The sequence below is a fragment of the Phyllobates terribilis genome, unplaced genomic scaffold (assembly GCF_046119375.1).
Source record: "Phyllobates terribilis strain yellow unplaced genomic scaffold, ASM4611937v1 Scaffold_3__8_contigs__length_932513732, whole genome shotgun sequence".
NCBI classification, from domain to species: domain Eukaryota; kingdom Metazoa; phylum Chordata; class Amphibia; order Anura; family Dendrobatidae; genus Phyllobates; species Phyllobates terribilis.
Genome location: NW_027362763.1, coordinates 96,843,978 through 96,869,446, shown reverse-complemented (window position 1 = coordinate 96,869,446; position 25,469 = coordinate 96,843,978). Strand labels below are relative to the sequence as shown.

Below are 25,469 nucleotides of genomic sequence, written 5' to 3'. Positions count from 1 at the left end.
GCCCATTGTAACCTTGTTTTTTTCTGTTTAGGTGTTAATGATGGCTTACGTTTAGCTTTTCTGTATGTAAATCCCATTTACTTTAGGCCGTTTCTTACAGTTTGGTCACAGACATTGACTCCAGTTTCCTTCCTTTCGTTGTGCATTTCCTGTTTTGGAGACATATTGCTTTAAGTTTCCAGTCTTGACGCTTTGATGTCTTCCTTGGTCTACCAGTATGTTTGCCTGTAACAACCTTCCCATGTTGTTTGTATTTGGTCCAGATTTTAGACACAGCTGCCTGTGAACAACCAACATCTTTTGCAACATTGCGTGATGATTTACCTTCTTTTAAGAGTTTGATAATCCTCTCCTTTGTTTCAGTTGACATCTCTCGTGTTGGAGCCATGAGTCATGTCAGTCCACTTGGAGCAACAGCTCTCCAAGGTGTGATCACTCCTTTTTAGATGCAGACTAACGAGCAGATCTAATTTGATGCAGGTGTTAGTTTTGGAAATGAAAATTTACAGGGTGATTCCATAATTTTTTCCTCAGAATTGAGTAATTCCATAAGTTTTTCCCTCTTCTTGGTCCGAAAAAAAATACCCTTACTGAGTACCACATTTTTTATCTTGATTTCTTTTAGTGTTTCTTAAAAAGTTGCTATTTGAAATGACTTTAGTTTTGTGCCATGTCTGTGATCTGCTTTTTTTCAACAAAATTAAACAACTGAATGAACATCCTCTGAGCCCGGTGCTTCCATAATTTTTGCCAGGGGTTGTATTACTGCCAAAACAATGGTGTCCTGTGATATCTCACCCCCAAGATGTTAGCAGCAGATCCTTTTAAAGGGAACCTATCACTGGGATTACTGCAGGGGTTATTATCCTACTGAAAGCTGGCTCTGCCATAAGGGAGTACTGCTCCCATAATGGGGGGCACGTGGTCAGTGCAATGTTAGGTAGGTGGTACTCATCACATCCACATGATGCCAGGAGCCAAAGTTTCCAGCAGACATTGCCCCGTCACACACTCTCGTCTTCTTCCCTTAGTCTGTCGTGGTCCTATCTTTTCTCCAGGTAAGTGACGCACCTGCACCCGGCTGTATACATTTTGTAAAGGAGAGTGTAATCATTCATCACCCTTGAGACCTTATGATAGGTGTTGCCCTCATGTTTCTTGGTGCGGTGGAGCGGTCTAGTTCCCACAGCCGGTGCATCCAATGCTTGGCTTGTTCAGTCTACACCAGCATTACTTGCCAGGGCGTCTATATGACGGCAGGTCCGCAGAATGTGTACAATGACACTGCACACACCACGTGGAGCAAATTTTGATATAAATCTTGTGCATTAACCTGGTGGATCCAGTAGTAAGACCATGGCAGGGATCACTTGGTGGGCGGACAGTGCCGGTCCGGTTCTAGATCGCTCTGTAACGATGGTATCAGCTGCTGTCTTTAAATAGAATACGCAGTGTTATTTTCCATTATTTATAATGAGGGGCTGCGAACACAATAAAACATTGTTGGATCTTCCCTGCAGGCCTAGCCATAGCTGCCGATGTGGGCCTCTGTACCATGCCAGCGCCGACTGCTAATAAAAAAAAAATAATAATATTTTTCTGGGGGTGTTTTTTCACAATCATACAATACTACCCAACATCTTGGTCTCATGGATACATCTGCTTCAGAAAATAACAATGGTGGAAGTACATCAAAACTAGTGCAAAGGAAAAGTGGACATTTTAACCATTCCAAGAAGATCCGGGGTGAAAGAAAGCGCTAAGATTTATTGCTATATTAGCTTTTTTTTTTTTTTAAACACCTTTTTTTTTTTTTTTCCTTATTGTCTTTTATGGTTCCCTGATCTACCGTCATTGCGGTAGATTGAGCAAAGATTACGGTTGTGGAGCGGGATTCCCCCCCCCCCTATCATCCAAGATGGGACCGGAGGATCTTACACTTTTTTGTATTTCATTGCCGTCCAGTTAAAGTTTGGAAGTTATCCCCCCATCCTGATTGCTAGGACCCCCTCACTGAAGAGGGTGACCATGCATTAATTTTTATGGCACCATCGGCTGCTCTCCCATAAGAATGAATGGGGCAGCGGTGCGCGTAATCGACAGCAGCTCCATTCACACGGGGCTCCTCTGAGCCAGGGTTCTCGAGATTGGTGGGGGCCCCCAACGATCTGGATTTAATATCCCTTATCCCACAGATAGGCGATAAACTTCCATACTTGAGAATACCCCTTTAAATAGAATGTTCTAACAATATCTAAAGAAATACACGGTAAAAAAAAATAAAAAAAGTTGAGTGCACAAATTAAGCCAAATTATATGATCCAAAATATATTTCTCTCCTTGCTTTTCCCCCCGTGTACAGCAGGTGGTGCCCACGATATTCCGTTCTCCCAGTTTCCTGAACGCCCGCTCATTTACTTTTGTGTCGCTGTACTTTTATTTTATTTTTCCTTTCTAATCAGCTGCGGCTCCGTGAATGAACCGCGTGCCGGGGCGCAGACGGAGAAGTAATTATAGAAGCGGTATCGTCTTGAAGATATCTCCTGATAAATTGTTTACTCTCTGCATTCACTAAATAAAAAATAAAAAAATGTTAGCACCATGTACTAATGATGACGGCTCAGAATGAGAGAATTGCGCGTTAACCCAGCAATAGTGCTTGTTAGCAGAGCTGCGGCATCGGCGGGCGGGCAGTAAATGGACACGGTCATGTCAGTGTGATACGAGCTGATCACGTTGACTGCTTATTTTTTTTTCTTCAATCGATGAAGTCTTTGTATCCTCCGTGAACAGCACACTGGAGAATGTCAGCCTGCCCTGACACGTAATAACATTATTAGCACTGCTTGTGCTGCCCTGTAACGTATCAGGACCATTATGATACAGGAATACCATGGTTTCGCGTTTATAAGTGTTGCCTCCATTTTAGTAAATATGAATTCATGTATAACCATGCATATAAGGTCCTGGTGGGCCTCGGAGCCCCATGCCCTCCTCTGCCCGCCATCTGTTTTCTGTCACCGCTATCCGCATCCTCATGATACAGACAGCGATGAATACATTGATGGAGGAGGGAGCTGCTGGCTCCATCTTCACCAATCAACGTGTGAGACAGCGGTTGCGATGATGTCATTTTATCACGTCAGCTGTGCACTGTTGAGAGTCAGTGCATCAGAGACAGGAACAGAGGCAGAATGCCGGCAGAACGGGAGCAAGGGGGGTATGTGTTGTTTTCATGTGAACATGTTTGTATGCTTATAGGAGGCTATGTGTCAACTCATACTGTGTATAGGAGGCCTTGTGTCGGCTCATACTTTATATAGGAGGCTATGTGGGGGCTCTTGCTGTGTATATAGTAGGCTATGTAGGGGCTCATGCTGTGTATCGGGCTCTATGTGGGGGCTTATACTTCATATCTGCATGAAGGAGGCTATGTGGTGCTCATACTGTATATAGGAGGCTATGTGGGGCTCATGCTGTACATAGGAGTTTGTTTGGGGGCCCATTCTGTATATAGGGGTTTGTGTGGGGGCCCAGACTGTATATAAGGTGATATGTGAGGGCTTATACTATATAAAGGAGGCTATGTGGGGGCTCATACTGTATATAGGAGGTTGTGCAGGGGCCCATACTGTTTATATGAAGCTATGTGGGGGCTCATACTGTATATAGAGGGCTATGTGAGGGCTTATGCTATATAAAGGAAGCTATGTGGGGGCTCATACTGTATATAGAGGGCTATGTGAGGGCTTATGCTATATAAAGGAAGCTATGTTGGGGCTCATACTGTATATAGAGGGCTATGTGAGGGCTTATGCTATATAAAGGAGGCTATGTGGGGGCTCATACTGTATATAGAGGGCTATGTGAGGGCTTATGCTATATAAAGGAGGCTATGTGGGGGCTCATACTGTATATAGAGGGCTATGTGAGGGCTTATGCTATATAAAGGAAGCTATGTTGGGGCTCATACTGTATATAGAGGGCTATGTGAGGGCTTATGCTATATAAAGGAGGCTATGTGGGGGCTCATACTGTATATAGAGGGCTGTGTGAGGGCTTATGCTATATAAAGGAGGCTATGTGGGGGCTCATACTGTATATAGAGGGCTGTGTGAGGGCTTATGCTATATAAAGGAGGCTATGTGGGGCTCATGCTGTATATAAGAGGTTGTGTGGGGGCTCATACTGTGTATGTAGGGGCCAAGTGGGGGCTCATACTGTGTATGTAGGGGCCAAGTGGGGGCTCATACTGTGTATGTAGGGGCCAAGTGGGGGCTCATACTGTGTATGTAGGGGCCAAGCAGGGGCTCATACTGTGTGTATGTAGGGGCCAAGCGGGGGCTCATACTGTGTGTATGTAGGGGCCAAGCGGGGGCTTATATTGTGTGTATATAGTGGATGTGTGGAGGCTCATACTGTGTGTGTATATAGTGGCCTTGTGGGGGCTCATACGGTATATAGGGGCCTCTTGCGTTATATAGGGGCCTCTTGCGGTATACATGGGCCGTGCGGGGGGGCTCTTGCGGTATATAGGGGCCGTGCGGGGGGCTCTTGCGGTATATAGGGGCCGTGCGGGGGGCTCTTGCGGTATATAGGGGCCATGCGGGGCCTCTCGCGGTATATAGGGGCCGTGCGGGGGCTCTCGCGGTATATAGGGGCCGTGCGGGGGCTCTCGCGGTATATAGGGGCCGTGCGGGGGCTCTCGCGGTATATAGGGGCCGTGCGGGGGCTCTCGCGGTATATAGGGACCGTGCGGGGGCTCTCGCGGTATATAGGGGAACTGTGTGCTGGCTTAACCTGTATATAGGAAGATGTCCGCTGGCTTAAACTGTATATAGGAAGATGTCCGCTGGCTTAAACTGTATATAGGAAGATGTCCGCTGGCTTAAACTGTATATAGGAAGATGTCTGCTGGCTTAAACTGTATATAGGAAGATGTCCGCTGGCTTAAACTGTATATAGGAAGATGTCCGCTGGCTTAAACTGTATATAGAAAGGTGTCCGCTGGCTTAAACTGTATATAGGAAGGTGTCCGCTGGCTTAAATCTGCTCAATATTAAGTGATACAATTAATATAAAAGAACTATAATAAATATTTGAGCAGAATTAATTTCAGCCTATTGGTTTGGCCTCCACAACCGTTACGGTCTCGATTGTGGCCCCTCGGGAAAATTAATTGCCCGATGTCCACTTCTGGACTAGAGAATAATGCATGATGTAACAGAACAGTGACTGTAGCTCTGGACTGGAGGATAAGACCTGATGTAACAGTGGAGTAGTGACTGCCGCTCTGGGATGTGACTGGAGGATAAGAAGTTATAACAGCAGATTAGTAACTGCCACTCTGGATGTGACGGGAGGATATGTTTATGTGAAGGCAGAAAAAAAGTACATGTTTTTTGCAGATTTTCTGTTAATTGATCCATGATTGACAAACCACATCATGAGGAACTCTGCAGATTAGACAGATAGCTAAAGTAACTTCTGTAGAGGGAACTCACTAATTAAAGAAGTCCTGTGATCACAGCAGCATCAGCGCTGTTATAAGCAGTAATACGGTCTCTGCAGTGTGAGGAGAGGAATGACAAGTGTAATGCAGGCTTGTAGAAACCGTAACCCACAACGGCCCAGCTCTATCACGGCAGACGACCATCTTTTATTGTTGGCTAGTTAGTGGAATAGATTTCACAAATGGTGAGACCCTCACCGAAACCAAAAATGAGGCTCTGAAATACTCCGTTAGAATGGAGCGGTGACTGCGTGTGAGCTTCATCGTTTCATTCGTGGTCTATGGGACCGCAGCCGAGCCGAGGTGACCTATTTCTGGTGGTCCTGTCCCAGCTGCGGGGAAATGAAGGCGCCTCATGTGTTGGCGTCTATCACATCATTTTTCTTCTTTTTGATCATTTCACATATATCAGATAATTAACATTTGTTTTTTTTTAATAACAGTTCCCATTCGGAAGAGGCACCGCCGACGCTCGCAGTGGGGCAGAGGGATAATTAAGAAGAAGAAACCTACCTACTTAAAAAAGGAGGACGACGAATCCAAGTTCCAAGACGATGACGACGAGAACGAAGATCCTTTGGAGAATGGAGATTGCCTTGAGGAGAACGGGGACGAGACCGGAGACCACTCTGTGACCAATGACGAGTCCTCCTGTGATATCATGGACGGAGAGGTGGAGCACCAGAATGGGACCCTCGAGAAGGGCTGCAGCTTTGTGTCAACGGAGGAGGACAGCTCCAATGAATCCATGTTGGTCAATAATAACGTAGCGCCAACGGAGATAACGGTTCCTTGCAAGGATCCTCCACTTAATGCAGACTATGTAAATGGCTGTGCATCAATGGACAGTATAGAAAGCACACCAGTATCAGATATCCAGAACGGAAATGTGAAATCCGATAACCTCGAAACCACAGACAAAGACTCTGAATCCGGAGGCCCCCACAACGAACTAGTGTATTGCTCTAATGCAGTAAGTGCAGGAGACGATGCTGCGCTGCAGCAAACAGCCGAAGCCAACGACCTGCAGAAAGAGATGGACAATGTGGAAGTATTAGATGTACAAGAAGGTGAGTGTCTTCTGAACCCTTAAAGGTTAAGTCTCACGAGTTAATGTTGTTGTTTTTCTCTGTAACTTCTAGCCCTTCTGACACTTTTAGGAGTGTCCGCATTAGAAACGCTTTAGAACGGACTTCTGTTTTTTATTTTGCCAATCGGTTCACCCCAAAATTATAACAAAAAACATATGAAAATGTCCATAAGCATTAATGTAAACTTTAAAGGCAAGAAATATGCAAAAAGACATCTGGATGGGTCTTTAAGCCGTCCTTGTGGATGAGTTTGCGGTCGACAGACTGCTGGATCTGTCTTCTTCCACATTCACATGAGTGCTCTACTCGGCTGAGTGAGTGTCCATGTGCTTTCTATCTGGGAGAGCTTTGTCTTATCTCACCTCACAACAAAAGGATCAGGCATTGAAATCCCAATTGTGTTTGGGAGGCCCCCGACACATCCGATGGTTGGCCATTTGCGCCAAAATCAACAGGTTCAGCTCTCTAAATTTCCTGATAACGAGAGGTCTCTGCGGTTCTGTCAAAGTCTAAGCAGTAAAGCTAGCTGAAAAGTGAGCTGCAAGAGAAAAGTCTATTGAGTTCTGTGATTCGGATTCGTTCACGCCGACGTGCTCTCTGACCACCCCAATTGAAAAGCATTTTTGTGAGTCTTTTTTGTTTCACAGCTGTATGTATTTCCACAAACTCTCTCTACAATAGTGAGATATTGGGATTTTTTCATGACATAAGATGAAGAGTAGAAGCCATTTTGTAGACATCAAGGCTTATATGTTATGGAATTCGGTTGCATTTAATTTTTTAATATATTGTGACCTGCCCAATTACGCTGCAGCTATGCCTGCCTATAACCCAGCAGAGGCCTAGAAAGTGTGATTTTGGCATCTGTCAGATGATATACACAAGGGGGTACCTCTATATTGTTGCGTAGCAGGCATAAATCAGTGGTAGCCCATTTGTTTCTGAGGCGCCATGTATCGGCTCCCTTCCCCCTTTTTCTGTAAGAAAAAGTGATTGGAAGCTTTTACACTGGGCCGTGACTCCAAGCCGCACATTTCCCTCACCTTTTTTTATTTATTTATTTTTTTAACACCCTGGTGATTTTTGGGTCTGAATTACAATATCCAAACTAGATAATCCGTTTGTTAAATGATCCCTTTAACATTGCATAAATCAATAGTACAAGTGTGTAGAAGAAACTGATCTGAGAAATCTGCTTTTCTTTCCTCCACTTATGAGCCACTTCACATCCCCTCCTGTGCATCCTGAATTTATCATTCACTCTGGAAAATCTTAATTTTTAATCAGATTAAATGTTGACGAACTGGTAGCTCACTGAGGTATCACATTACTGCTGAGAAGGGAAGAGCAGAATGAGAGACGAAAAGAGCAGAAGGAGACGCATTTAGATCATGCTGCAACTTTCCAGTAAATGTAGCTGTGAATCCAGCACTGGGGAGAGAAGCATTTACTAGAAAGCAATAGTATGGAGGAAACTATATCGCATGTTGTAGCTGTGAATCCAGCACTGGAGAGAGAAGCATTTACTAGAAAGCAATAGCATGGAGGAAATTATACCGCATGTTGTAGCTGTGAATCCAGCACTGGGGAGAGATGCATTTACTAGAAAGCAATAGCATGCAGTAAATTATACCACGTGTTGTAGCTGTGAATCCAGCACTGGGGAGAGAAGCATTTACTAGAAAGCAATAGTATGGAGGAAATTATACCACATGTTGTAGCTGTGAATCCAGCACTGGGGAGAGAAGCATTTAGTAGAAAGCAATAGCATGGAGGAAATTATACCGCATGTTGTAGCTGTGAATCCAGCACTGGGGAGAGATGCATTTACTAGAAAGCAATAGCATGCAGTAAATTATACCACGTGTTGTAGCTGTGAATCCACCACTGGGGAGAGAAGCATTTACTAGAAAGCAATATCATGGAGGAAATTATACCGCATGTTGTAGCTGTGAATCCAGCATTGGGGAGAGAAGCATTTAGTAGAAAGCAATAGCATGCAGTAAATTATACCACGTGTTGTAGCTGGAATCCACCACTGGGGAGAGAAGCATTTACTAGAAAGCAATATCATGGAGGAAATTATACCGCATGTTGTAGCTGTGAATCCAGCATTGGGGAGAGAAGCATTTACTAGAAAGCAATAGCATGGAGGAAATTATACCACATATTGTAGCTGTGAATCCAGCACTGGAGAGAGAAGCATTTACTAGAAAGCAATAGCATGGAGGAAATTATACCACATGTTGTAGCTGTGAATCCAGCACTGGAGAGAGAAGCATTTACTAGAAAGCAATAGCATGGAGGAAATTATACCGCATGTTGTAGCTGTGAATCCAGCATTGGGGAGAGAAGCATTTACTAGAAAGCAATAGTATGGAGGAAATTATACCGCATGTTGTAGCTGTGAATCCAGCACTGGAGAGAGAAGCATTTACTAGAAAGCAATAGCATGGAGGAAATTATTCCGCATGTTGTAGCTGTGAATCCAGCACTGGGGAGAGAAGCATTTACTAGAAAGCAATAGTATGGAGGAAATTATTCCGCATGTTGTAGCTGTGAATCCAGCACTGGGGAGAGATGCATTTACTAGAAAGCAATAGTATGGAGGAAATTATACCACATGTTGTAGCTGTGAATCCAGCACTGGAGAGAGAAGCATTTACTAGAAAGCAATAGCATGGAGGAAATTATTCCGCATGTTGTAGCTGTGAATCCAGCACTGGGGAGAGATGCATTTACTAGAAAGCAATAGTATGGAGGAAATTGTACCGCATGTTGTAGCTGTGAATCCAGCACTGGGGAGAGATGCATTTACTAGAAAGCAATAGTATGGAGGAAATTATACCGCATGTTGTAGCTGTGAATCCAGCACTGGAGAGAGAAGCATTTACTAGAAAGCAATAGCATGGAGGAAATTATACCGCATGTTGTAGCTGTGAATCCAGCACTGGGGAGAGAAGCATTTACTAGAAAGCAATAGTATGGAGGAAATTATACCACATGTTGTAGCTGTGAATCCAGCACTGGGGAGAGATGCATTTACTAGAAAGCAATAGTATGCAGGAAATTATACCGCATGTTGTAGCTGTGAATCCAGCACTGGAGAGAGAAGCATTTACTAGAAAGCAATAGCATGGAGGAAATTATACCGCATGTTGTAGCTGTGAATCCAGCACTGGAGAGAGAAGCATTTACTAGAAAGCAATAGCATGGAGGAAATTATACCGCATGTTGTAGCTGTGAATCCAGCACTGGGGAGAGAAGCATTTACTAGAAAGCAATAGTATGGAGGAAATTATACCACATGTTGTAGCTGTGAATCCAGCACTGGGGAGAGATGCATTTACTAGAAAGCAATAGTATGCAGGAAATTATACCGCATGTTGTAGCTGTGAATCCAGCACTGGAGAGAGAAGCATTTACTAGAAAGCAATAGCATGGAGGAAATTATACCACATGTTGTAGCTGTGAATCCAGCACTGGGGAGAGATGCATTTACTAGAAAGCAATAGTATGCAGGAAATTATACCGCATGTTGTAGCTGTGAATCCAGCACTGGAGAGAGAAGCATTTACTAGAAAGCAATAGCATGGAGGAAATTATTCCGCATGTTGTAGCTGTGAATCCAGCACTGGGGAGAGAAGCATTTACTAGAAAGCAATAGTATGGAGGAAATTATACCGCATGTTGTAGCTGTGAATCCAGCACTGGGGAGAGATGCATTTACTAGAAAGCAATAGTATGGAGGAAATTATACCGCATGTTGTAGCTGTGAATCCAGCACTGGAGAGAGAAGCATTTACTAGAAAGCAATAGCATGGAGGAAATTATACCGCATGTTGTAGCTGTGAATCCAGCACTGGGGAGAGAAGCATTTACTAGAAAGCAATAGTATGGAGGAAATTATACCACATGTTGTAGCTGTGAATCCAGCACTGGGGAGAGATGCATTTACTAGAAAGCAATAGTATGCAGGAAATTGTACCGCATGTTGTAGCTGTGAAACCAGCACTGGGGAGAGATGCATTTACTAGAAAGCAATAGTATGGAGGAAATTATACCGCATGTTGTAGCTGTGAATCCAGCACTGGAGAGAGAAGCATTTACTAGAAAGCAATAGCATGGAGGAAATTATACCGCATGTTGTAGCTGTGAATCCAGCACTGGGGAGAGAAGCATTTACTAGAAAGCAATAGTATGGAGGAAATTATACCACATGTTGTAGCTGTGATTCCAGCACTGGGGAGAGATGCATTTACTAGAAAGCAATAGTATGCAGGAAATTATACCACATGTTGTAGCTGTGAATCCAGCACTGGAGAGAGAAGCATTTACTAGAAAGCAATAGCATGGAGGAAATTATACCACATGTTGTAGCTGTGAATCCAGCACTGGGGAGAGATGCATTTACTAGAAAGCAATAGTATGCAGGAAATTATACCGCATGTTGTAGCTGTGAATCCAGCACTGGAGAGAGAAGCATTTACTAGAAAGCAATAGCATGGAGGAAATTATTCCGCATGTTGTAGCTGTGAATCCAGCACTGGGGAGAGAAGCATTTACTAGAAAGCAATAGTATGGAGGAAATTATACCGCATGTTGTAGCTGTGAATCCAGCACTGGGGAGAGATGCATTTACTAGAAAGCAATAGTATGGAGGAAATTATACCGCATGTTGTAGCTGTGAATCCAGCACCGGGGAGAGATGCATTTACTAGAAAGCAATAGTATGGAGGAAATTATTCCGCATGTTGTAGCTGTGAATCCAGCACTGGAGAGGGAGAGATAGGGAGCACTGTATAAATTTCCTCCATGCTATTGCTTTCTATTAAGTGTTATATCTTGCCCAAATGCTGGATTCACGGTCACACTGCTCAGTACTGCTATATAATGTCCTGCATGCTGAAGCTTCTGGGCCTGGAGAGCAGGAATCCCTCATGTCTGTGTGCTGTCTAGTCTTCCCCCACTAGCAGAGAGACAACTGATAGATCCTGCAGAGGGGAAAAAATGCAGGAAACAAGTTCTATAATAGCCAGAGATAATGTTCTTACTTACGTGCATATATAGGATCGTTTATTCTGAAAAGTTAACGACGGGTAAGTTTTTAATATCTCAAAAAAAAACAAATTACATCTTTTTTTTTTTCTTTTTCTATTATGTCTGCAAACCTCCTTTTTATTTATTTTTATTTCCCCCCATTTTGGCTGTAATATTCTTCCAGCCTGTGATGTGTTGGGATGCCGCCAGTAAACCTCTCCTGAGCGCAAAGCGTCTGTTTAGTAAACGCTGGAAGCTCGGCTTTTAGGATGCCCCCATTTCAGGAAAGCTTTAGAAGCCGGTCTCATCGGAAATAGCTGATCAAACATCCTGAAAGACGGAGGAGGCTCGGTGCCGCTTGCAAAGGTTACGCCCGAGGAATCCGGACGGTTTTTAAATGTTGAGCAGCTGCTTAATCAAAAGCGCAACCACTTCTGGATCCTTAGTCAAACATCATCTTAAAATATCAAATATCAGGAGCAGGCTGCCGGGGCGACACTATAATTATCGCTGTCGTATAGAAAGAAGTTCATATTTATAGATGGCACATGCCGCTGCGGAGGAAGAGCCGCGAGGCTGCAGGTGTTTATATAGATGGGGCTTCAAGAATCGGGCCCCGGGGCCTCAGGACCAGGATTTATCTGCTCCGAGAAGTATCTTCTCAAGGAGCACTAAGTCCATAGTCCACAAGATGAGCTGGTAACATCTGTCACGAGTAGCGGCCTCTGGACAACGGATATGCCGCCATATTGGAGTAATCACTGGGGCAAAGATGGTTCTGGTCAATCACCGCATTGAAGAATTTTAACACCTTCCCTCCTCAAGACATAATATTACATCATGTTAAGAGTATCCATTCCTAACGGGCATGTGTCGACTGTATTTTACAGCTGGCTCCTGCCTCTAAAGGCAGTGATCAGAGCTGGCTCCGATCACTGCTGTTTATCCACCGCTGCCAATTTAAATGGCGTTGATCCTGCTGCTTCTTCCGGTAGCCATCGCCCCCCTCCGGCATTATTATGTGGCGCCGATGAGTTACCATGTTATTAGGGGGTTTCACTGAAGGCCCCCACCGCCGCCATCTTGGAGCACATGTGAAGCCAAGCCTGTGTGTGCAGAAGTTTTGAGGGGAGGCGGGGGCTAAAAAAAAAGTAGTTATACGTCTAAAGAAAAATGTAAACGTTCGTCATCTCCTTTTTTTTGCCATCCAAAAATGATAGGGGTAAAAAAAAAGCATAAACTTTTTATTTAGTACAATGATTAGTGTCATTCAAAACTACAACTTGGGCACGAAAAACAAGTCATCCTACAGCTATATAGACAGGGAAAAAATATGATTGGAGGGAAAAAAACAAAAGTGAAAAAAAGAATATTAGCTGCAGGATTAAAATGTTTTAGTACTTTTCATGGCTTTCCTCCGTTACGGAGGCGGCTGTGATCTCTACCAGCTCGGTATAGTAAAGCATTGGCTGTGGGTCTGGCCAGAAGACCACAGTCTTCTGTATGAATGGAGCTGTACTGAGCATGTGCGACCACTGTTCTATTCACTCTCTGTAGGAATGGTGGTCGCACATGCTCACTACTTTTTCATGTACACAGGATTTTCTTGAAATGGGTGGTCTTAAAGAGATCAAACCTTTAAGTTTCCTCTATGATAAGCTGATCACAAGACTTCCTAATGTTCGATCCGCCGGCGATCAGTGGTATCCCGCGGAGGAATATGGTATTAGGTGTTTAATCCCCCTGCAGTGCCACCACTGGTGAAGTGAAGAATAACACAGTTCCTATTGAAATCTTTGGACACGGCTATGGCGAATCCTCCAGAGTTATAAATGATTTTTGCAGAAGATTTGCTTTTTTGTTATTAGTGTTATGTTACCTTCAATAAAAGTTGCAGCTTAGCGGACTGGTTTTTTTTTTTTTAACTCTTTGTTAGGCATTATTACAGCGGACGCAGAGGACACAATACCACTGAGTGATCAGCCCCTGGAGGAAGTGCTGGACCCGGAGCCACCGCTACTTGTTGATCACAAGAGACTCGAGGTAAGTGCCCCTTTATGGGCTGATGCACAGCTTGTTCGGTCGGCACCTATTCTACATCTCCAGTTATGACTGGCAAAGCGTGTTGACATGCTGTGACATAATGAACATGTCCGGTCCATTAACCAGCCGCTACCAAGCTGCCACTATATCACGGAATGGATTTAGGGTTGATCAGGGAATGAGGAAAGCTGAAACGCGTCATCCATTATTTGGATTCTGTTTAATATTTTAATTTTTTTTTGTTTTACTTGTAGAGATTTCTTGACAATGTGGTCAAAAAGAGCAACAATTTAACGGTAGACGAACTAGAACGGTGGTACTCTGTTCTCAGCCAGTGCATCTACATACACCGGACGGACTATGATAAAACAAGTCTAATGGAGGTAAGTGATTATTGAGGGAGCCCTCTATAATGCCTTTCAGTTGAGTTTGCAAAATTTGATCTTTGGATTTTCACAGTAAGTACACCAGTCTCAAAGTCGGAACGGCTATATACACCTTTTTAGAGTTTAAACTCCATCCCTGTCCACCTACACTGATTACTAGCTCATCATTACCCTTCATTGCTGCTGCTGAATCTCTACCCACATAGCTTGATTGACTGATCCTCAGTGTTCCTCCTCCCTGCTGCAACTGAATTTCCACCCATCTAGCTTGGTTGACAGCTCTTCAGTGTCCTTCCTCCCTGCTGCTGAATCCTTTCCCATGTAGCTTGGTTGACAGCTCCTTCCTCCCTGCTGATGAATCTCTGCCCTTGTAGACTGATTGGCACCTCCTGGTCACTCTCCCCTGCTGTTAAAGCTGATTGGCAGTTCCTCTTCCCTAACACTAAATCTTCACCCAGCTAGCCTGATGGCCAGTTCCTCATCCTTCCCACCCACTGCTGCTGATTTTCCTTCCACCCAGCCTGATTGACAGCTCCTCAGTGTCTCTCCTCCCTGCTGCAGCTGAGATCTTACATTGCTCAGTATAAGCTGCAGCTGTAAAGCAGGGGGATGGGCTAAGACTGGACCCACGAACCTTACTCTTTAGATGGACTCTTCTTAATATCCATTTTTTACAAACATTCAGACAGGGATTTCATAGTAAGAACTCCAGCTCCCTTAGGTCTAAGAGATCTATTTAATAATGTATGCAGCTTGTTTGGTGGAATCTGGTGACAGATCCGATTTTAAATGGTTATATAACCTTTAATTTGCTTGTATGATGTCTACACTGTTCAGGAGTGTACTAGAGTAGAAGCTGAGCGTTTGCTGCTTTTCAAGGTCCTGCCCAATGTTAAAAAGGTTTTGTATCTAAAATATGTTATCAATATGTGGTTGGTTAATGTCCAACCACTGCAGTCATTCTGATCAAGGAAATAAAGGGGCTGCAAATCCCTATGGCGCAACACATCATGTTCAGAGTTTTAATCTACACTCTCGTCAGTGCATTACATCTGGTTCGGCCGCTCATTCCCATTCAATGCAGCAGAGTATGGCGTTAAAATGCACCCAGCTAGCAAAAAAATCTTAGATCATAGTTGAATAAATTGCAAACGTAAAGTTACAGTGGATATAAAAGTATACACACCCCTTTTAAAAAAAATTTTTTTTTTGGTCATGTAAAAAAAAAAAAAATCATACCAAGAAGAATATTTTCAGAACTTTTTCTACCCTTAATGTTGCCCACTGTCTGTACAAATCATTGAACATTTTTTGGATGGAAAAAGAAAAATAAAGACCTAAAATAATGTGGATGCATAAATCTGCACACCCTTAAGCCAATACTTTGTTGAAGTACCCTTTTGAATTGATGACCTCATTCAGCCTTTTTGGGTTGGAGTCAATCAGCGTGGCACATCTAGAATTGGCAATCTTTGCCCACTCTTCCTAGCAGTGGCTCCAAATACGACAGATTGTGAGGGCATCTCCTGTTTACAGCGTCCTCTTCAGGTCACACACAGATTTTCATCGGGGCTCTGACTGGGCCATTCCAAAAACCTTGATCTTCTTCTGGCGAAGCCATTCTTTTGTTAATTTGAATGTCTCTTAGGGTCGTTGTCGTGCTGAAAGGTAAAATTCCTCTTTGTCTTAAACTTTTCAGCAAAGGCCTGAAGATTTTGGTACAAAATTGACTGATATTTGGAAATATTCAGAATTCATTTTGATTAAAGCCCCAGTTCAAGCTGCCTCCACCATGCCTCACTGTGGAGATGGTGTTCTTCTACTGATACGCAGTGTTGGCTTTGTACCAAACATAACTTTTGGGATTATGGACAAAAAGTTCAACCTCTCTTATCAAACCATAACAAGTTTTTCCACATGTTTTTGCCGGACTTGATGTAGGTTTTGGAAAAACATTGCCAGACTTGGATGTTTTTACTTTAAAGAAAAGGCCTCTGTCTTGCCACCTTTCCCAACGGGCCAGACATATGAAGAATACAGGACATTGTTGTCACATGCTGAACCCAACCAGTACTTGTCAGAAATCCTGCAACTCCTTTAATGTTGCTGTAGACCTCTTAACAGCCTCCTGGACCAATCTTCTTGTCTTTTCATCAATGTTTGAAGGACTTCAAGTTATAGGTAATATCATTGCTGTGCCAAATTTTAAGCCACTTTGTCACAGTGTCTTCAGTGTCCCATGGTCTATTTATTGCCTTGAATATTTTTTTTGTACCTTTCTCCTGACTGATAACAATGAGAGCCCTTTGCTGTGTTGTAAGCTGTTTACTGACCAAGACTTTTGATGTAAAATGCAACTAAAAAATTGTCAGGCAAATCCTTCTAGAACAGCTAAACTTTATATGGAGTAGATTGGAATCCCAGTAAATGATGGCAGCTATGTACTGACTACTATGTAATATTATAAAAGGGCGTTCACACTTATGCAGCCACATCATTTTATTTTTATTAGTTTCTCTATGAATTTGTACAGATTATGGGTGACATTAAAGATGGAGAAAGTTCTGAAATGATTCTTGGCATGACTTTTTTTTTTTTACATGACATAAATTTGGCATTTTAACAGGGGTGTGTAGACTTTTATATCCACTTTCTCCTGTTTTACTAGTTCATGGCCTCGAGTCGATGTAAAGTATGGCTACATTCACACATCCGTGTGATATGTCCTAGTGTTGCCCGTTTTTTTCTTGGGCAGCACATTGACCGTAGAGTTAATTTTGGGACACAGATGAAACACGGAAGACAGACTTTGTACTTCACCTTTCTATCCACGTTTCTTCCATTTTTAGTGGATCCATTATTTAAGAATGAACGGAGAAAAAAAAATTCAGACAGTCTACCTGCTTTAGTGATTAAAATAAAAAAAAATAAAAAAAAGGGATGAGGGAAAAAAAATAGATGCAGCTGGAATGACACGTGAGAAAAAATTGGTCTGTTTCTCTCCGATGGTAAAACTCACATGAATGTGTCACTAGTCTTTAGCTTAATTCACACTTATGTATTATACGATGCTTGCTCAGGCCACAATTCCTGGCTCGAGCACAGGTCCTATAAGGCTGTTACTTTAGGTTAGTTGTCCTGTGGTCGGTCTGGGTATTGCTGACTGTTACTTTAGGTTAGTTGTCCTGTGGTCGGTCCGGGTATTGCTGACTGTTACTTTACGTCAGTAGTCCTGTGGTCAGTCCGGGTATTGCTGACTGAGTGCAGACTGTATAAAATGGAGCTGCCAGTTCGGTTTTCCTTCAAAGACTATCACAGCAGTCAGGACAGGAAAGAATCACTTTGGGTTATGCAACTTGGTTGATTTGTTCTCCCGGCGAGTGCACCGCCAGGGATACATATTGGACATTTTGGTGGGATTTGATGATTTTGATAGCTAAATGTTTTGATACCTTAATGTTTATTACTCTGGCATGAGGTTTTCTAATTTTTTTAATATGTTATTTTCTACTTCTTGCAGGCAATGGAGATGACCGTTGATAAGTTTTACACATTCCTGTGAAAGTTGTTGCCAAACCGGCAACATCAATTCTGTGACTCCTCCCGAGAGAGCTCAGACCTCCAAGCGATTTTATTTATTCCTAGTGGCACCAAGTTCTGCTCTGAGCCTCGCTCTCCAGTATTCAACCTCTTACCATCTGCTGTTCAATGAGATTGGTGCTATTGTCTCAGGTACCTGATGCCAACCAGCCTACTAGAACCAAACAGAACTTCACGTCGAAAGTGGACTAATGGAAAAAAAAAGTACAGAAATAAAAAAAATAAAAAAAACCCAAAAGAAAAAAAAAATACACCACAGCTTGAAGATTTGAGGTGCTAATGGCGGATGGATGACAAGTCCAACCTTTTGTCTACACTCTTTCTGATGCTAGAAAGCCATTTGCACCAACTACCTTCTTTTCGTCTTAGAAGATGGAGGGAATCAAATCCATTCGCTGGGAGTAAAAAAAAAAAAAGTAAACTGAAAACTGGATCATACAGGAGCCAGGAACTTGTATTTATTTATTCTTCTCTTTTTCGTCTTCTTTTTTTTGTGTTCTCACTTTCCTCTAAAATCATCGTTGACGTCGTCTTTTCTCCAGTCTCTCGTGATTCTCGGAAGCAGTATGGGAACCCGGTTGGCAGCAGCTCGTTGGTAAACTCCAAGCTCGCCCCTCTCTGTGCCTTGTTTTAACACTATATTTGGGGTATTCTAATTATTTTGGTGCATTTCTTATAAGGATTGGAGAAAAAAAAAAAGCAAGTTAGGTTTGTTCATTCACTTTTTAAGTAATGAGAATATTCTGCCTCCACATTCTGTGATTATAAAGGTCTATGAGCTGCGAGACAGTTGATATTTTTTCTTTTTCTTTTTTTGGGGATTTTTGAGTACTATAAAGTGTTAAAGCCTCACTCGAACCCATCCCCATCATCAATGCTCTTGGATACCTATCCCTAACTACCAATACTTTTTTTGTGGGGTGTTTTTTTTTTTTTTTTTAAGGTTGCGATAAATGTTACAAACCGAAATATATTGTGCCGAACAGAAATATTTTGGCCGCATCTATGCATTATTACATTTGTCAATCAGTTTCTTAATGTGAAGACCCCCCAACTGTCTATTTCGGCCATTGGCATCAGATCTAGTGATCAGACTCTGTGTCTTTGGGGCAATCAATGTCTACGAAGATGCTGGAACTTTCCTCAATGGTTTCTGGCGAGGGTAAAAAAAATTTAGGGCCGGACATGTTTTATTTCTTCTGTCCGGCTTTTCCCTCCAGGATACCTGGTGCTGGAGTTATTTGGCATTTCCGTAGACCGGTTCTATAAAACCTGTTAATAGCATGGGTGGACACTGGACATCGTAGCTATTGCCCAAAAAGATCTATCATCTCTGTGATTTGTCGTCTTGTTTGATAGTTATGACTTTCGGGAATGCTTGGCGCTATAGTTTATTGTAGGCGCTACTTGGCACTAAAGTGTCGGTGTGATAAGCCGGGTTTATTTTTGCCTCCCGTCCATTAAAAACGGTGGAGGCAGAACCTTTTTTTTTTTTCAATATGTCCATACCTGGATAAATGTCACGCCAACATATGGTGGCTCCTTCGATTTTCAATTGATTAGGCTGCGTCCTGTAATCCTCTTGATGGACAATGATCTGGTTATTCATCAGACTCACCCGTTGGCTTTTCCCCGCACGTGGTTGAATGGCACTGGAATTTTCTTAGCATTTATGAGCTAAATTTGGGTCATTTAGTGATTGTCCTAGCCATTACTTAAAGGGACTCTTCAGGAAAACTTATCTGCAGCGTTATGTCTAGTCCCATAAAGGAGTGTTGTATGGCTTTTTATATACCACTCATCTAGGCCCGTGACTATGCATACCATTTGTCCTGGACTGTTCCCTTATTTTTAGATTTTCAGTTCAGTATTAAACCTGTGAGAACAAGTTACTATATAGGTTTTTTTTGTTTGTTTTTTTACTTTGTTCTTGTTTTGTTTGCTTGTAGCAGTTTTGCAGTCTGAACAGGGACTTGTGAATGCAATTTATCATTTTCCTCACTCTTACCATACAAGTTTAGTTGCTGTCCCCACCATTGAAATTGTGCTTAATCTTTTTTTTGGCAAAGTTAGAAATTAGGTCAGGGTTTACAGTAAAAAAAAAAAAAAAAAAAAAAAACATTTTAAAGAACTTTCATCAACTTTTGTTTATAAATCCTAAGCAAATATAATTTCTGTTATCTGGAGACATGATCTCAAGATCTTTTTTTTTTGCATACTAGGACCAGTTTCACACATCCATGATTGCGATGTCCCAATGAACCAATGGTCTCCCCATAGGCAAACATGAGGCTGTTCAGCTCAGGAGACCCAGGGCCAGTCCATTCTCGAAATGTGAAACCAACTTAATAACTTAAGTCAACTTTGTACATTTTGATCTTTTAAATTCCCTGACACTTTTTATCATATCAAAAGTTTGGTATACTGCACCCAAACAAGTTGGCTTTGTTTCAGATTAACTCAAGGTACGAAGGATCGGTCTGTCTCCTGTTGAAGGTATTTCTCCAACTCCCTTAAAGAGGTTGTCCCCTTCTAGGACAACACCTTCTTGATGTAAAGGTTTTCCCCTGATAAAATAAAGTCTATACTTGCCTTCTGTGCTGGCGCCGGTCCAGCGGTGAGGGCACCCGCTGTCTCGGGGCTCCCGTGTGGTTGTTGTGACTCCGGCGCCCAAACAGCGCTGTTGTCACTGTCCCCACCTTCTGTCGAATTGAGCATGAAGAGGAAGTCCAGGCTGCAGCTGATCTGACTTCTTCTTCACGTCCAATTTGTCCGAAGGCGGGGACAGTGACACCGGCGCAATTTGGGCAACAGGCTCACATGTCACAACAACCGCACGAGACCCCATGAGTGCTGGAACGGTGTCGGTACAGGAGGGGAGTATCAGCTTTTTTATTTTATCGGGCCCAAGCTTGTGGTATAACAAGAAGTTGTCCAAGTAGTGGACAACTTCTTTAAGATTCTTTTTTCTAATTGCAGTAAACTGTTGAAAAATTGCACACAAAATTTGTGAAAATAACCTAATTTCAGAGGGGCTATTTGTCCGCTATACACCGCTGCCGTCTGGATCTTCAGGATGGCGCAACTCGTGGCCAAATTGGTGCTAAACCGAAGGTGGACTATGAGCAATGGAGGCTTGACTAGTACAGTCCTATAAATCAGATTTTATAATGATCTGTTTAGACAGCGAGCCTTGAAGTTGTCTTATTGCAGTCCATATAATACCTGAAGAAGAGCTTTGATGCCACCAAATAATTTTCCTTAATTTGATATTAAAAATAGGCCTTTTTAGCTTTTTATATTAACATTTTCATTATAATATAGTATTGTTTATAAATTCATGACATTGAAATTTCACTAATTTTCAAGTTAAAATACGTGGCATATTTATTTGCTCACATTGAGGAGAGGCCCAGTGTTTTAGCGCTTCTCCTGACTAGTCTGGTTTAGGATCTCTGTGTTTTCCCCGTGAAATAGCAATTCTGGAGTATCTTTTCTCTTAAACATTTGCAAAAACATTTCTAGTCTTTATTTTTATTTTTTTGGGCCTTTCAGCTATCTGTAGATCAGTGTGAGTCCCGGTACTGAGACCCCCACCATTCGCTCAAAAAAGACAATGAGACTTGCACGCCTCAGACAGGAGCACAAAGCTCCTGTCTGAGCGGAGTGTGAATTCAATAGAAAGCATAGAGTCTGCTCTGTCATCTCTTGGGTCTTTTGGTGAGGGTCTCACGGCCCGGACCCCACCTATCTGCAAGCAGTTAAAGGGGCACAAAAATATATACTTTTTTTTTTTTTTTTTTTTACTTATTCACTCTTGTAACTGTTGTGACAATGGGGCAATTACATTCTGATTTTCAAAAATTATTGTCCTTACGTAAATTTCCACTGTCAACAGATATTGAACAATGGTGACACTTTGTTGTCAATCTTCACCCATTTTTAATTTTTTTTTCTAAAACATATTTAACTACTAAATGTGACCAATTTTTGTACTAAGCAAAAAAAAAAAATTCTCTTTTGCCATAATTTAGTTTCTCTCATATGGTGTTATTTTTGTTTGTTAACCTGTAGTTTGCAGGATTTGTAGAGTTGCAAAAATATCTCAAGACGAACAGGTACAAACTTTCTGTGTATTAAAACCATTTTTTATTAAAGCTGACTCTGATCAACCTTTTTAATTAAAACTAAGATAATAAAAAATAAAATAAAATTGGTTTGCTGCTATTTGTAGTATTGGGTAGGTTTGCTTACATTACTCCCCCAACTTTTGGAAATTGAAAAAAAAATAAATGCCACATTTGTGCAATTTTTGTCACCGGTCACCTAAACATACGTAACCTTTTTTTTCTGCTGCTTGGAAATGTTGATTAATTCCTTGCCTAAAAATTCAGAGACTGGAGCATAAGTCAACATTAGGTATATACGGTAATACTCGCCCTATAATGTACATATGGGTGCTGAATTTTTATAGCTGCAGATCGGTGTGATATTTTTGTGGGATTTTTTTTTTTCATTGACCTGTAAGGTATTAAGGCTTTTTGACGTCTCCGATCTATTCGTACACAGGTCACAGTGAGCAAAATTCTATGTATATAAGAGTTTTATTTTGTATCGTAGTTTACTTTTTATTGTATTTCCTCTTCCCTTTTCTGCATTGTTATTCTAGGCACCAGAAAAGTTTAGAATTTACAAAAAAAGTAGCATTTACTTACTTTATATAGAAAGTTGGCTGCGAAATGCTTCATACTGTGTTTTTTCTCTGAAATTCGCCTTCCTAGGTAGCAGGAGTAGTAGGTTCCTGATGCTGGAAAGAAATGAGAACGGCTCCGAGTCTCTCGTTCTCAGCAGAAGCGCTCAGTCAACCGTAACTTTTCCAAGAGACTAAAATCCATAGCGATTAGTTATTTTACAAGAGCTCTGTCACCCCCTACTGCGGGAGCACGGTTACTCTGCGCAACCGGCGAGATTATTGAATCAATGACCTCATCCCTCACAAAGCACCATGGGAATTGAGAGTAAGATGGCAGTCAGACCAGGTTTTTTTTCACAGCTTAATTCTCAAAAAGCAGTAGAAATGTTCTGAATTAAAGTGAAATCATCATTTTTTTTTTTTACCTTTTAACATATTGAACTTCTTGTTTGTTTATGTAGCGTGAAATATAATTTTTCACATGTTAAAAAATGTGTTTACATTACATGGCCGTGATTAGTCTGCACCATGTGTTTGAAACTTTACAAATACTTTGCTTTACCTACTACATTTTTTGACTGTGTTACATTATGTTGTCATTCTTGGTTCATGTTCAAACCAGTTGTGTTGAATATTCTTGATATCTCCTTGGATTGTGCTGCTCGTACTTGGCATCTCCTTGGATTGTGCTGCTCATACTTGGCATCTCCTTGGATTGTGCTGCTCGTACTTGGCATCTCCTTGGATTGTGCTGCTCGTACTTGGCATCTCCTTGGATTGTGCTGCTCGTACTTGGCATCTCCTTGGATTGTGCTGCTCGTACTTGGCATCTCCTTGGATTGTGCTGCTCGTACTTGGCATCTCCTTGGATTGTGCTGCTCGTACTTGGCATCTCCTTGGATTGTGCTGCTCGTACTTGGCATCTCCCTGGATTGTGTTGCACGTACTCTGCTCCTCCTTGGATTGTGTTGCACGTACTTGGCACCTCCTTGTATTGTTAGTTTTGCCTTGATGTCCTAGCATATCCTGCTTAGTGTCTGTACAGTATCTGCCATGCTGTTGTGTGAGAGGTTGTAGGGTTATGCATTACAAGGCGTGCGCATCTGTTCTGTTAAGTAGACTGTAGACTCCTGTTTAGGAGCATTACAGTCTACAAGAATACCACCGAACCCCTGTATAGTTTATAAATGTTAGCTCTGCGCTCCCCACCTCTGGGATCCCCATTGATCATATTGGGTGACTTGTGTCCATTCTTCCCTGGTCCCAAGATAATGGTCTGGAGAGGTGAATGGACCAGCCAGTTTGCTTATGTGCTTTGCCATTCTGTTCGGTGTCTGTGATGCTGACTAAGCTAGCCGAGCGATGTGGTCAACTATCATCATCACTCCTATGGAAAATGAATGGAGTAGCAGCGTTCATGGGCAACCACCCGATTCATTCATCTCCCCTTGTCTACTGTCTTTGTCAGGTTGAAACAGGGAAAACAAGTTCCTCGTTCTGGCAATCGTTAGGGTTCTTAGCAGATTTACCCGCGCTGATCTAACAAATTTATATTTTTTGTAAACTAGTATCTCCCTTTAAATAAAAAGCAGGATCTTGGCACATGAGTGCACTATGCTGATAGTCATGCCTAGTGACAACCCTGCAGGATATAGATTGTCTTTTTGACTGTGACTGGAGAAGAACACGTTTTAGAAGTAAAGCAAAGTACTTGCAAACTTACTGCATATTATATGTAGATTTATACAGTTTAAAAAAATGGTTTTCAGAACAGGAGCTCAGCTTTGACAAAGCAGGTGGCCAACATCAATAGTAGACTGTCTGCCAGCTTTCTTTTCAGCGCTCAGTAGAACGGGATCTCACGAGAGAGGACCATTATCTCTGCAGCACTGCCTTGGTTATTTTACTGTATAATAAAGCAGGACCGCAGGCTATAAAACTGGATGGAAGCACCTGTGTTTTCATATTACGCCTTGGCATAGTCCTACATGTTCATGTGACAGAAATGGTGCATGAAATAATTGGGTATGCCAAAGGTTTGACCATGCAAGTCTGCACCGCACCCAAAACTATCTACATTATTATGGAAAAATCCATTCATTGGAAGTGATTTTAAAGAACGTGGTGGTCTTCTTGCCGGATCTGAAAGACATCATTGATAGTGGAGCTTCTCGTTGACTGAACTCTGGTGCTCAGGGACACTGTTCTCATTAAAGGAGCACTCTGGGGAAAATTAATACACCTTCAGAAGATGAGGGGGTCTAACCATACCCAGCCACTGTCCCCCGTAAGCCCTACACTATGCTTAACAAGTGGTATCAGTTTTGGCCAAGATTCCTTAAATTGTTCCAAAATGGTCAAGTCTGTCTATACTTTGGCGTTGAGTGGATTTATGCCATACAATTTTGTAACCATATGGTGACATCCATATGTCAGTTATCACTTTCTCTTGCTTGGTGCTATCACATACCCAGGTCCCTACTAATAGTATTTTACTGTCTAAACAAAATTGGCTACTTAGCCCAAGATTTATGGTGCGCAGCTGTCTAGAGCCTCAAGAAACCTATTTCAAGGGCCATATATATCACAGAAGTAACCTCAATGGTGGCTGCTATGGAACGTAGCTTAGGTTGGTCCAATCCCCCTTCGCTATGGGTAGTGGGAACCTACCTACACACGGTTCCTTCTCTAACCATTCACCAAAATGGATGGAGAAATGGTCAATGGTCAAAGTCTTACGAGAATTGAGAACAGGATGGCGCAGTGTGATGGTTGCATTACTCTTCTTTTTCTTTGTTCTCTATACCCCTTTTTTTACTATATTACCCAGTGTCATTATGTTTTAGATGACTTTGCTGTCTACTTACAACATACCACGATGTATATATACGGTTGTGTCCTCCTTTCATGCTTGAACACCATCTTAAAACCCTCTGGTTACTTGATGATATTAATTTTTTTTCCCTTTATTGCCAATGTGTTTTCTAGGTTACTGTTGTGTTACTTTGCTGTCTTCTGTGTTTTTTACTATGTTTGCAATAGCTTGTCTGTTGGAACTTTGGAAGCTTGGCTCAGGAGCTTAACATTTTTTTTTTTTTTTTTTT

At 42.1% G+C, this 25,469-nt stretch overlaps 1 protein-coding gene across 3 annotated transcripts in view; it reads left to right on the top strand.

The window, feature by feature from the left end:
- The window catches only part of ATAD2B (ATPase family AAA domain containing 2B), a 170,356-nt gene extending 148,361 nt beyond the window's left edge, over positions 1-21,995 (top strand). For all 3 annotated transcript variants that reach the window (XM_073674057.1, XM_073674058.1, XM_073674056.1), the window contains exons 25-28: positions 5,956-6,582; positions 13,580-13,686; positions 13,941-14,069; positions 17,593-21,995. In XM_073674057.1, coding sequence (XP_073530158.1) covers positions 5,956-6,582; positions 13,580-13,686; positions 13,941-14,069; positions 17,593-17,634 — 905 coding nt within the window. In that variant the 3' untranslated portion in view covers positions 17,635-21,995. The remainder of the gene's footprint in view (positions 1-5,955; positions 6,583-13,579; positions 13,687-13,940; positions 14,070-17,592) is intronic.
- The last annotated feature ends 3,474 nt before the right edge of the window (positions 21,996-25,469 follow it).